At 37.5% G+C, this 12,689-nt stretch overlaps 1 protein-coding gene across 1 annotated transcript in view; it reads right to left on the reverse strand.

Moving 5' to 3' along the window:
• The window catches only part of ROBO1 (roundabout guidance receptor 1), a 296,401-nt gene that overhangs the window by 23,591 nt on the left and 260,121 nt on the right, over positions 1-12,689 (reverse strand). The window contains exons 18-20 of the mRNA XM_065741854.1: positions 12,362-12,559; positions 6,354-6,396; positions 2,834-2,988 (exon numbers count right to left, since the gene is read on the reverse strand). Of these exons, the coding sequence (XP_065597926.1) occupies positions 2,834-2,988; positions 6,354-6,396; positions 12,362-12,559 (396 nt within the window). The remainder of the gene's footprint in view (positions 1-2,833; positions 2,989-6,353; positions 6,397-12,361; positions 12,560-12,689) is intronic.

A 12,689-nucleotide genomic window follows, 5' to 3' on the forward strand; every position in this document is an offset into this window, starting at 1 on the left:
TAATCAGTCTTTTAGAAGAATACTGAATGAAGTAATGCAGTCTGTGGATAGGCACTTAGAAGGTAAATAGAAACCAGCATTCCATGATCGTTAAACAAGAATTATCATTTGCCAGCAGATTAATGTATCGAGAATTACATAACAATCACCAGGAATATACTTTTTAAAAATATGCAGCATTTATGCTAATGAGTTTCAATCAAAACTTGAAGTCCATTACCTGTGAAGGCCACATTTAATTTACTAGAAAGATTGCCAAGTAAAAACAGGTACAGAATTCAGGATTTGAGTACTGTGCTACATAAAACGACTTTTAAATACAGAGGACATTCCATTTCAAAAATATTCCCTAATGCATACTTCTTTCTCAAGAAATATTTCCTGAAAGAAAGGAAAAAATAATACTTGAGGAAGAAAACCAGTGATCCCCATTTACAGCGACTAAGGAACAGTATCAGAATGTGCCACACACAATGGATTAACTGCACACTATGTACCCCCCAGCTTGTATTTGTGAAGGTTTTACTGTTTGATATATTTTTCTTTCTTATGTGATGTGTTGCTTATTTGTTGTCTTACAGTCTTCACCTTCTTGATTCTTAATTCTTAAATGCCTTCATTTCTGATTTTTCTCTCATCTACTGAGACCACACAAGTCTTTGCTTCTTTTCATGGGCACTTTATTATACCAGACAATTATATTTCCAATATAATTCTTAATTCCCAATACTTTATGCTTTGGTATAATATCCTTGTAGAGTCACTTGTGACATATATTCTTACCTCCTTCCATTTTCAACTGCATCTGATTTTTGTCTAGGGCAATATAATCAATACAATATATGCAGAAGAGACATTTTTAATATAAATTTAATAGAATTCTTCATACAAAGTACTTAAACAAAAATGGTCCACCTATATAACAGAAGATTTATTCCGTTAGACATTTTTGTAGCATTTACCTTCAGAACAGTGTGTTCCCATTTTGTTAAGTTAGAAGACATCACTATACCACTAGGAATATCTTGTCTGACCCCCAAGCTCACAAGCTCTACTTAAAAGGAAGGAAAAACTCTGCACCACAACCAAGCTTAATACTAAAGCTAAATCAAGAGAAAATCTTCTGCTGTAACTGTTGCTATAACAGTATGCAAGTCTTAGAAATGTGCACTGTCTTCCTTTACTGGATTTGTTAAGTTTGAGTTACTCAAATCTGCCATTTGCACTTGCTACAAGAGAATAGAACAGAATCAAACAGTATAGAAGAGAATAGAATAGAACAGCTTTCCAGCTGGAACTATCAAAAACCATTGAGTCTAACTGCCTGAGTACTTCACTCAGGGCAAACCAAAAGTTAAAGCATGATATTGAGGGCATTGATTCCAATCTAGCCATCAGCTTCCAGGTGAAGGGTTTGGCACCTCCCTCTGCCTCCCCTGCTCACAGTGCTGCACAGAGCAGAGAGGTCACATCACTCGGCCCTTCTTCTCTAGACTACATAAAGCCCAAGGGTCTTCAGCCCCTCCTCACAGGACATGCCTTTAGCCTTGTTACTGGCTTTGTTACCCTTCTCTGGGCACAAAGGACAGCATACTTTTTGTATGGTGGAGCCCAGAACTTCACACAATATTCCAGGTGAAGCTGTACCAATGCTAAACGTAGCAGAGAATCTCCTCTTTTGACAAGCTGCCTGTGCTGTGTTTAATGCATCCCAAAATGTGGTTTGCCCTTATGGCTGCCAGTACACACTGCTGCTGGTTCATGTCTATATCAGAAATCTTTTTACAGAGCTATTCATGAGCACAATGTCCTCAGGCAGAAAAAAACACAAATCTCTAATGTTAAAATCTCTCACCTTCCCCCGAAGCACCTGGCACTGGTCATTGTCAGACAGGATACAGCAGGAGATGAATTACCACCATCACATTATGGCTGATTTCACATTAATTATGCTGGAGGTAAAGCTGTTCTGCACTTATGCAACTTCACTATAGGCAACCATACTTCTTTTCTGAAAAGCTAGGAAATGTTCCTAGCAAAAATCACCTACAGATGCTGGCAGTGTAGGCAATATGGAAAAAATACATTTTTATTCATTCCTCACAGGTTACACTAATTGTGTTAAAGCAAAAGCAGTGTCAGGTCTTTGTGAAACAAAATCTGTAACAAACAGTACTTCCAGATAGATTTCTCCTATTGTTTTGCTATGGCATTCACAAGGTTTTATTTAGGACTACTCTGAATCCCGCCCAAGCTCCTGGGATTTAGCACTTAACCTAACATTTCACAATTGCTTTCAGATAGTCAAGATAACTTATTTTTATTCACACATCCTAAATGGAAAACCAGCTATCCACTTCTGTACAGAATGGAATCCCAAGGGAGGTTCTTAATGTGCCAAAGTAGAGTGCCTGGCAAGTACTGTAGTGATGTTGTATTTCTTTCCTCCCATCACGCCCAAAACAAGTTGAAAATGTCACTGGTATCATTCTGGTACTTGTCCTTCTCCATCCAAGTAACAAAGATGTACAAAACAAAATGGAGTTGTCCTGTCTTTGTCAGATGTGAGAACATACTCGTTCAGGGCAATTTTTGGTAACATGGAACACTGCAAAGGCTCCTTCAGTTTTTGACACAACTGGCTGGGGACCAAAAGGGATGGAAAAAGTGGGATTCAAAAATGGGATAGAAAGCATAATCATGACATAAAGGGATGAAACGACATTAAATGCAAACATATTGGAAATTAAAAAGAAAAATAAATCTGTTCTTATGTACTTTAAGTATATACTGTGTAAATAAAGTTCCTTAGCAAGGTAGAAACATATCTAACCTGGTCGACTGTATGTCGTAAGGTTGCCATCACTATTTCCGTTGCCAGAGGTGCAGCAGTTGATGGAGCAGTCATTGTGATTGTTCCCTGTGTTAGGCCAAGTATCTGCTAGCCAGGGCTGCGTGGCTGGTTCACTGATGTTTAGGAGTCCTGGCCTTTAGAAACAAAGTTTGGTCACTTCAAACATGAAACATTTTCAAACTGCAATTATATTCTTCAGAGAAAATTAGATGTAAGATATTTCATAGAATTATAGAATGGCGTGGGTTGGAAAAGACCTCAAAGATCATCTATTTCTAACCCCCCTGCCGTGGGCAGGACTGCCCCCTGCCAGCTCAGGCTGCCCAGGGCCCTAGCCAACCTGGCCCTGAACATCTCCAGGGATAGGGTACCACATCTTCTCTGGGCAGCTGAACCAGGGCCTCACCACCCTCTGAGTTCAAGGGCTTAAGCACTGGAAAATACAGCTTGATTCATTGTTATAATGCTTTCTAGTCTTTTATATAGTCACCTTGGTCACATACTCTGAAGTGCTGAAGTGCACATATATGTTTGTGTTCATCCTTTAACCCTTTAGTGTTTTTTTTTAATTATTTTTTTGGGAGAAGGGGGGAGTTGGAGGGAAGAATTGTATTTTTCTTTCCATCCTTTCTCTCTTTCTTAAAGAAAACAAGGTAAAAAAAAAGGGGGGGGGAATTGGTAAGTGAAAAACAAATACAAACCTCAAACATGGAAGTAAGATGGATGTGCAGAAATAATATTCACTTGCAAAAAAAAAAAAAAAAACACAAAAAACTTGCAAGTGAGTAGTCACAAATTTTTGGTAATTTATGAAGACAGGTACTAATTACTATTAGACAGTACTACTGTTGTGGATCATATGGAACCACTGGAAACAGTACAGAAGCTAGTCGCTATAATATTAGACATAATGCTCTTAATAAATAAAATGTTAACCTCTGAAATGGCAAGTTGAGAATACAAACTGCATGCAGTTTGTTATGAAGGACATAGTCTGCTAATGCTGCAGGCTTAAGTCAGAATGACATTTAAAACATCTATATATTCATATGTGAATATATTTCTTCACAGCATATGTCACCTGGCAATTTAACATGGGAGATGATGAGATGTGACTTACTGTCAGGGGTAACAAACCACCAAATACACATGCACTAGACAAGTACTTCTTTGTAAATCTGAAATAAATGTACAGCTTTGCCGTCACATGAACAGTCTGGCCAATTTGAAATAACCTGCTTTTATTTTTTCCCCTGTAATTCTTACAGTGAAAATATATCTCAAGGCATTTGGAGGAGACAAAGCCTTCCAGAATGTTTCAGCACTTCCAAGATCTGTGCATTGGGTTTTTTATTAGAGAGCAATAATTCCTTTATTGCTAAAATTTGCTTTGCATTTAAGCAATTTGTCTTGTAAGAAATGTGTAGTGAGGTATCTCAGCAGGGGAAAACCCTACTAGAGCCATTTAGGTGCAGCTGTGGACAAGAGATGTTTGCACTGCAGCTCCATGGCCTGGTACAAGATAGGAGATCATCTTTTCCAAAGATCTTTAACTTTTGCAGGTGAATTAATTGAATCCTTGAATTGCAGGTTTAGGCCTGGGGTGGGGTGGAATGAGCAAGCAGCTGTGTGGGTGCCTGGCTTCTGGCTGGAGTCAATCCACCCTAATTACCATTACTTGAATTCTGTTTGGGAAGGGGATTGCCACAGAAGCGAGTGTATTTTCAGCATCGTGGAAGCGCAGATTATTTTGATAAAGTTGACTGTGATATTCTGAATTCTAAATCCTGTTTTAACATGCTTGTATAACTACACTTGGCTAAAATGCTAAACCGTTCCAAAACATTGCAGATATAATGTGGGGAAGTGAAAGCACTGAATTTGAAACTGAGAGTAAAGATTTCCATATGCAAAGTTATTTTATAGTGCAGAATTGTGTTTTATATTCTACTAAACAATACAACATCAGGTGCTCTGTAAATGCCATGGACTCGAATGAACAAAAGAAGCAAAGATGTTAGAACCTTGAACCAATTACACTGCTAGATTGTGGCACTGATCCTTAGAATAAGGACGGTAAAAAAACAGAGCTGCTTCTTCTGCAGTTCCAAAATGACTGCACATGATGCAGACACTTCTGGGTTCATTTCTGTCCTCTGCGTCCATGTGACTGTGCTTTGTCTAACTCGTGATATGGGAAGAGCTGAAAGCACAGCAGCACAAAGAGCACAAAAGGCTGTTAACTGTGTATCTTTTTGAACAACCTTGTCAGGGAAAGATGGTTTGTATCTGCTCTCTCTTATTTTCTCACTGTCCTGGGGTGAAGGCAGCAACCCAGTGATTTACAGGTTTGTCCATTCAAACATCGCTTGTAACAGTTCTAGAGCTTTTCTTCCTTGGTTTTATGGCTATAACAACACGGAAGCATACAGTTCAGGACACAGAGATCTGCAGCTGCTCTTAATGTGCCAGGTTCAGTAGCAGCAGTGGATTACTCTGCACAGCATTCTAGAACACTGGGAATGCTTAATTTTATGCCTAATCTTTACCATTACCCATTTTTTTTTGTATGGTTTTACAAATTAGGAAGAACAAGATACCACACATTAAAAAGGAATTTGTAGAAGAACTTATCACCCAGCTGTTCTCTGAGATTTTAATGTTTATTCCAATATTATGCCATATCCTTAACTGACACGCTTATGAAAGGGTGTGTGTGGAAAATGCCACAGGAAAAAAAAAAAAAAGTGTGCTAATAAAGTGACACTGCTCTGACCTGCTTTTTTGCTAAAATGGTTGTTGTGCATCCTGAGGTTATCTCCATCTCTATGTGGGAAATGTAAATGACTGTTTTGACCATTGCCATTCACTAATAACAGAAACCCATTATGCATATTTTAGTTAACTCCTCAGTCTGGAATACACTAAGTTCTCAAAGCAGGGGGGCTTTAAATTAAAAACCTACCTGTTCCCTTCTCTTCCAGGGTACATTTCTTGCAAGTGACTGTTTTGCATCAACAGCAAGACTTTTTCTTAACAAGTCACCTCATAAGCCACTTGTGTCTTTAGAAAAAATTTCCAATAAAAGTTTTTTTTCTTTGCAGTGTTTGTGAACCATCTATATTTCTTAATCTTCATAAATGCCACGTCTTAATTACTTTTGCTTCCTCAGTCAGCTACTACATCAGACCTCTATTTTGAAGTTAAAGTGCTCCCTCTGCTGCTTATTTTTTTGAGGTGCAGCTTTTACAGGTTAACAAAGCAACTCAGCTAAAAATACCCACGACCCATTCTTTGGAAATCCACCTAGAAACAAGTGCAAACCACTTATTTATAAGCAGAAAAATATATGGCCCAAATGTATACATTAATATTATAAATTTAAACGCATCTTTTCAAGTTGCTGTTATGCCACCACTTACAAGGACAACTGTACACCCAACATATTTAAACGTTGTTGTATACTACTTATAGCTTTAAAAATAAAGCATTTAATTACCTGCCTCCACTGCTTACGGCATCTCCTCCTCTCTGATAGGTTACTGCAATATTTAAAGATAAAAAATGAAATTTAAAAATCAGAAAAGATTCCTTAAACAGTAATATTAAATCTGCCTTTGTTTCATTTCAGCTAAGATTGTAAGTGCACAGCATTTACACATTAATTCAGAGTCTCATCCTGAAAGTCATTCCTTCTAATGCAAGTTTATACATAATACTTCTGTCTCCTGATAACTGCTCCATCAAAGTTTCGTGTTTCAGTTCTGTTCAGAAAAACACAAACAAACACACATATTGCTTAAGAAAGCAGGAAGCCATACATCAGGTTGAAGTTATCCTTAACATAACTCTGCTGACTTCAGAAGAGTTACTTTGTGGAAGAATTTAGGTCATATATTTATTTCTTGAATGACTAAATGTTAAAGCTTTGCTCTACCTTATTCTCTTGGCAGGGTTTAAGAGGCAGCATGATTTTATAACACACTTTAGTTCCAGTGTAAACAATGGCTCGTTACAGCTGAATCTACTACAAAAACGCACATTTTTTTCTGAATGCTTCCCTACTTTTATCCTGGAACAAGCTTATTCTAAAAGCCCACAGAAGCTCTGAATTTTACAACATCTTACAATTGGATTTAATAATGATAGTTTTTTATCTAAACTTTTACATGTATAAATCTTGGTAAAAAATCACTGGCAGAAAGATTGCTTCCTAAATTAGTAGGAATGGTTTTTGCTACTTCATAAGCATTACATGTTAACTAAGTGCATGTGCACATGCTTTTATTTTTTTTGGCAAGGACTGATTATTCTTCACAGGAAGCATCATAAAAAGTTATTATCAGTAATGCACACATCCAAGAAGAATCAGTGCTGTATGTTCTGCAGGTTTGCAGTGGGCTAGGCAAAGGGTTAAGGAGATTGCCTCCTTGCAAATGTTCATGGATTCTACATTTCCCATCTAGGAATGTGTGGAAGAAAAGCAGCCAAATTCTGCTCTTTAGAAGAACTCCAAAGTGGGTGTCTGCAAGAGAGAGATAAATGCTGGCAGTGATTACAATAACAGGATTAAAATGTAGGATGCCTTCAACAGGTAAATCTTACTGTAGGTAATGCTAAAGAAGAGGGTCTGGTACCGTTTAAAGTCAATAGAATGCATGACTAGAATCATGGATTGAAAAAGGATTTTTTTTTTCCCCTTCAAATGTTTTACATATTTCACGTTTTTCCAATGTCTTTAAAAATCTCAGTGCTATTTATTTTGCAGCTCTGACATATCTTGTGGAGCTGTGGTATATTTTCCTTTAATGTTAAGAACCCAACTGAGAAAATGCATATTAGCTAACCTACCAACCTCTGCAGAATTTCAGTAGCATGCTACAATTGTGACTGCAATAGAAGCTGTTAAGCCAATTAAAGTAACAGCAAAATAATAATTTGAATTAGTCTCCACTGTGGATCTCAAAGGACTTTGGAAACATTAGGGGCCACTCTGACTCATGCTGAACAGTAAGCAAATCCACTGAACATAATAAGATGACTTCTGAAACAAGATACCATTCAGTGTGATTAAAAGCATGTGGATAAGAATCTAACCCATTACCACTAGGTCTCTGTCAAGGAATGCACAGAGAGATGAGTTTGCTTCAGCTGCAGTCCAACCTGGAAGGATGCTACACAGCTGTTGTGCAGGGGCCATATTAGTAAAGCAATTTTGAGCTAATATTTTGAGCTAGATTTTTTTGGCTGATTTTGCAAAAGAAGAGTTAAGCGGCTTTTACCCTCCCTGGATATACACAGACCTCTCATGAAAAGAAGACATTTAGAACAAAGGAGGAAGATATGACCTGCCTACTCACTCAGCTTGTAGCTGAAAGGAATGTATCTACTACAGTGGTGGGTAGTGAACATGTTGAACTGTATCCACTAAAGAGGAGAACCTGCCGACCTCCCAGACTGTGAAACTGACTGAAGGTCCTATCTACAGAACAGAAAGGCTCTGCCCCACTGACTATGGTGGACTCCTGTATGGTTTATGTCATGGATATATTTCATACATATTTCAGCAAAAAGAAAAAGAAGATGATTTGAAACCCACCCCAAATTCAAAATGTAGCTCTGATTATGTATAACAAGATGATTGTTTTATAGTTTTGTAGCACAAACATGGTTTAAGGCAGCAAGCAAAGAAATTTAACTGATAATTTGCTTTGATTTTCTGCATCTTTTAAAGCAGGCAACTCCTGGGATACTGATTTAATGCAGATTCAGAGGAAATATTTCACCAATTGAAAGTGGTTCCCTTACAAACTAGCACCTGGGCTCTGCATAGTCATTTCTCCATCATCAGAAGTGCCTTTGACATCACTAGATGCAGAAGGCCACACTAGTTCATCGCAATGAAAGAAGAGAGAGCTCAAGCTGTACAAACTAACAGGAGCATGCTACGAAATGGTGTGCTCGCATCACATGGTATATGAAAAAATGGCACACACAAATGGAATAAAAGCATCAGCTACAAAGCAACTATACACTACTTAGAGAATAACACAATTATACCTGTCATTAATGAAATTATTTAAAAAACTCCCAAACGGCTGGGCTGGTTATGTAAGAAAAGGGGAAACAGTACCATGAACACATGCTGAAGTAACAAAGAAGGGGGGAAAAGTGCAAATATATACCTGTTGGTGTGAAGGTAAAAGACGGGACTGAAAAATCAAAACAAAATACAAACTGGTTATTAAGCTGAAGAGAGAAAGGGAAACATACCACATTAGTATAAATCTAGCAGACAGCTGAACATAAAACAAATGCAAATAACTAACCCAGTAGTTCAGTCACACTGACACAGAAGTAAAACTAAATTTGTGATTCAGAAGGTTGTTTTCACATGTACCACAGAAAAAAAGTTCAATATTACACTGTGCTCCTGAGGGGAATGACTGTGCTTTTGTCTTCCATTCCCTTCAGTTTTGTATCTTCAGTTTTTCTGAAAACTACAAACAAAAAACCTATACTGCTAATTATTTTAGAATGCAGAACGACAAATTCCTTAACAAAGCCTTAGCAAGATCCCACTGAATTTTATCTGCAGCTCACCAGGTAAACGCTCATTATGCTGAACTAACAGGTACACCTAGATATTCAGTAAGAAAATAACCATAAAAAGGAACAAAGACAACTGATTCAAGAACTGCACCATCTCTCTAAAAAAAGGCCCTAAAATCTACTGCAGAAACTCATTTTTGTTTTCATAGAAGAAACTGCTAAACAGTTATTATCTACCTTAAGGATGTAATACCTTTCTACATTTCAAGCCATGGCTTTAGGAAGGAAGGGTTAACAATGGAACAATGACACTGCTTGACAATCTCCACTCTCGCTGCCACTATAAATCCTCTTTGGATCAATAGGGCCCTTAATCCAAATACAGCGAGATAGCATCTGCTTTTCCTATTAGCTCATGCTCCCCCTCCTGTTGACAAGACAGTATAGTTTTTCTACCACTGATGGGACAAAATGCCCTTTTTCATCTCATAAAAACAAAGACCACTGTAAGAGGAATAATAAAATACCCACTAAAAGTAAATTTCAGATGGAATTTGATCAGCAAATCTGTCACGTAAAGAAAAGGTTCTAGCTAAGAAAACAACCATTTACTGCAGTTTATGCAATAACTCAGAGGTTGGGGTGTAAGCTCTAGAATGTCTTGTTTTTATAATTCAGAAAATGCTCTATGTTCCCCTTACATTTTCCAATCCAATTTATTTCCAGGAATACGATAGAGTGCAAAAAGAAAAACCTCTGCGCATTTTACCTACTCCAGACTTAATTTACAGTACAGCTCTTTCTTGTGAGAGTTACACTGTATTTTCTTTGATCTAGGCCTTCTCACATAGTCAAGTTTAATTTAACTATGTTCAACAATATAAAACTGTTGTAACAAGCTTTCACTAAAACAGAAGGTGCATTGAAAAAATAGTTATTATAAAGAGAATCAAGTGTCTCAAAATTAACTTGCAATCAAAAGGGCATGAACAAATCTTAAACTACTGACTCATTATTTGCTGTAATCTAAGCAATAAACCTAGGTTTATTTTTAAAGAATTGGGGAACAGATGAACAGAGGTTCAGCTAAATGATTTTTTTACAGCAACCACACAAAAGAACAACTTAATTCTCGGAGCTTCTAATAATAGACTCATTTGAGTGTGTAAGAGTACTAGTACAATATATGTGTGGGGGAGTTCTAGCAGATGTCAGGCCTGAAGCTAAACATAAAAATAAACAAATAAATGCAAGACTGAAGAAAGTTTTCACTTGAAGTGATGACTTGATGCACTGCAGAGTGGCAAACTGCTTTGCAATTTATATTTCATTGAGGATGGCTTTATTTCTTGAGGAATACTTGATAATGGAGATGTATAACCCTAATCTTTGGTGTGTGTTTTTATTAAAAAAAAAAACCTACCAAATTACACAAAAGTTATTTTTTTAAAAATATTGAACAGCACAGCTGTTTCAAACAATAGTTGATGTCATTAAAGTGGCCAATTTATAGGACAAATTGTATGCCTTTTGCTTAATCATAGGTACTGCTGAAAGCACAGCGATGTTAGTTTGATAGAACTATAGAAAGGCAGTATGGCAGCATGCTATTAGTAAAACAAAGCAGAGCAGGCCAATGCAGCAGATTGTTGGGGTCTGTCTTATATAAAAGATAACCTAGAAGAGTAAAATTAAATTTGTCTCTGATCTCTGTGGTCACAACTCCAATAAAACCACCTTCCCTAAAGGCTACCCAAAGCATGGATATTTTAAAAGCATGGAGGGCACCTGAACACTGCATTACTCCAAAACAGTTTTCAGGTTTCCACTCACTCAGTTTCTGATTTTAACACTGCATCTTTTTCAAAGCACTACTATGGTTAAAAACATTTGTGTTATATTTGCCTACCTGCCTCACCCATCACTCATTCAGTTTAAAGCAACTAAAGAATGTCACATGACACCTTTCACCCACTAAGATATGTGCACTTTTGAAGTCTAGGTCTATCCTTTGATGGCCAAAGACTGAACCAAAATCTCACTATTCCTTCAAAATTAGGATCTTCGATTTTCTAATTCATTCCAGAATTTATGGTTTTCAGTCCACGAGTGCCTACAAAGTATTGCTTTGAGATGTAATGAAGTGTATTGTACTGAATTCAGCTGTAACTTCAGGGCTTAATCAAAAGACTATTGTAACAGGAGAGACTTTTTATTCCAGAAGATCTTTCAGAATGATATTCTAGTTTTGTTTGTCATGGAGTATATAGTGTAAAGCACTGGTTGCCCAACAGTCTGACATAAAAGGTACTGATAACATGAAAACGAAGAGTGCTTTAAAGTTAGTCCCACTGCCATCCTTGTAACTGAACGCAGATGCAAGATTTGATAGCCCCAGAATTCAGTCCCAGACAAGAGTCCCTCGAGAGCATTTATAAAAGAGTCCTGGAAAGTATTATGTACTGTTGTGCTTTCACAAACAGCCCTTTCACCACATTCCCAGGAATATAAGGAAATTCAAGTACACACACCAGAAGCATCATTGTAATTGACACCACTGTTAGTATTCTTAGCAGAAAGCAAAAGACTGAATAAGAGGAACAATGAGCGACCATCCAGTTGCTTCCTTTTCAGATGGTTCAGAGAGTCGGGTAGTAAGGACATACCGGAAGCTCCCAGACTTAAATCCATCTTGTATTTTCCTCACTTGTACAAGTACCTTTATGAAAAGCTAATCTAGGTATTCTGCAAAACACTCATACTTTAAAGTCAAGTTGAAGTCAACACACTGCATAAATAATAGTGCTCTCTATATAAGCTGCTGATTCAAACTTCCTGAAAACATTGACTTAATTAGGTAATTCCTGCCTGTAGTCATAAAGGAGCAAAAGACTGATGATAAATAGCCAGCAAAGAAGCATTCAGCAGCTTGGAGACTGAAACATCTTATGGCACCTTTTCTGATACCAGCGTAAGTACTAGTGAGTCCATTTCGCTTCTTCCTGTGGCGATATAACCAGATGCTGAAGACCATGAGGATAATCCAACAGGCTGCACCAATTCCAGCAATAAAGGCAGGCTGCTTTACTACGTCAGAGATCTGCTGGGCTAAACTGACTTGATCTTCTGAAGACACGGGATTTCCATGAGAATCTGAAAAAAAGGAACATCCCAAATCTCTAGTTAATCTGAATGAGCAACTGTAAAAGGCAACACGAAAAGAGCTGACAGAGCTGCATCCAGTTCTTCAAGGCAACACGCTTAAGGCTGTTCATCAAAATAT

The sequence above is a fragment of the Cyrtonyx montezumae genome, unplaced genomic scaffold, assembly GCF_038088225.1.
Source record: "Cyrtonyx montezumae isolate F1298 unplaced genomic scaffold, pur_monq_1.0 scaffold_3, whole genome shotgun sequence".
Lineage (NCBI taxonomy): Eukaryota > Metazoa > Chordata > Aves > Galliformes > Odontophoridae > Cyrtonyx > Cyrtonyx montezumae.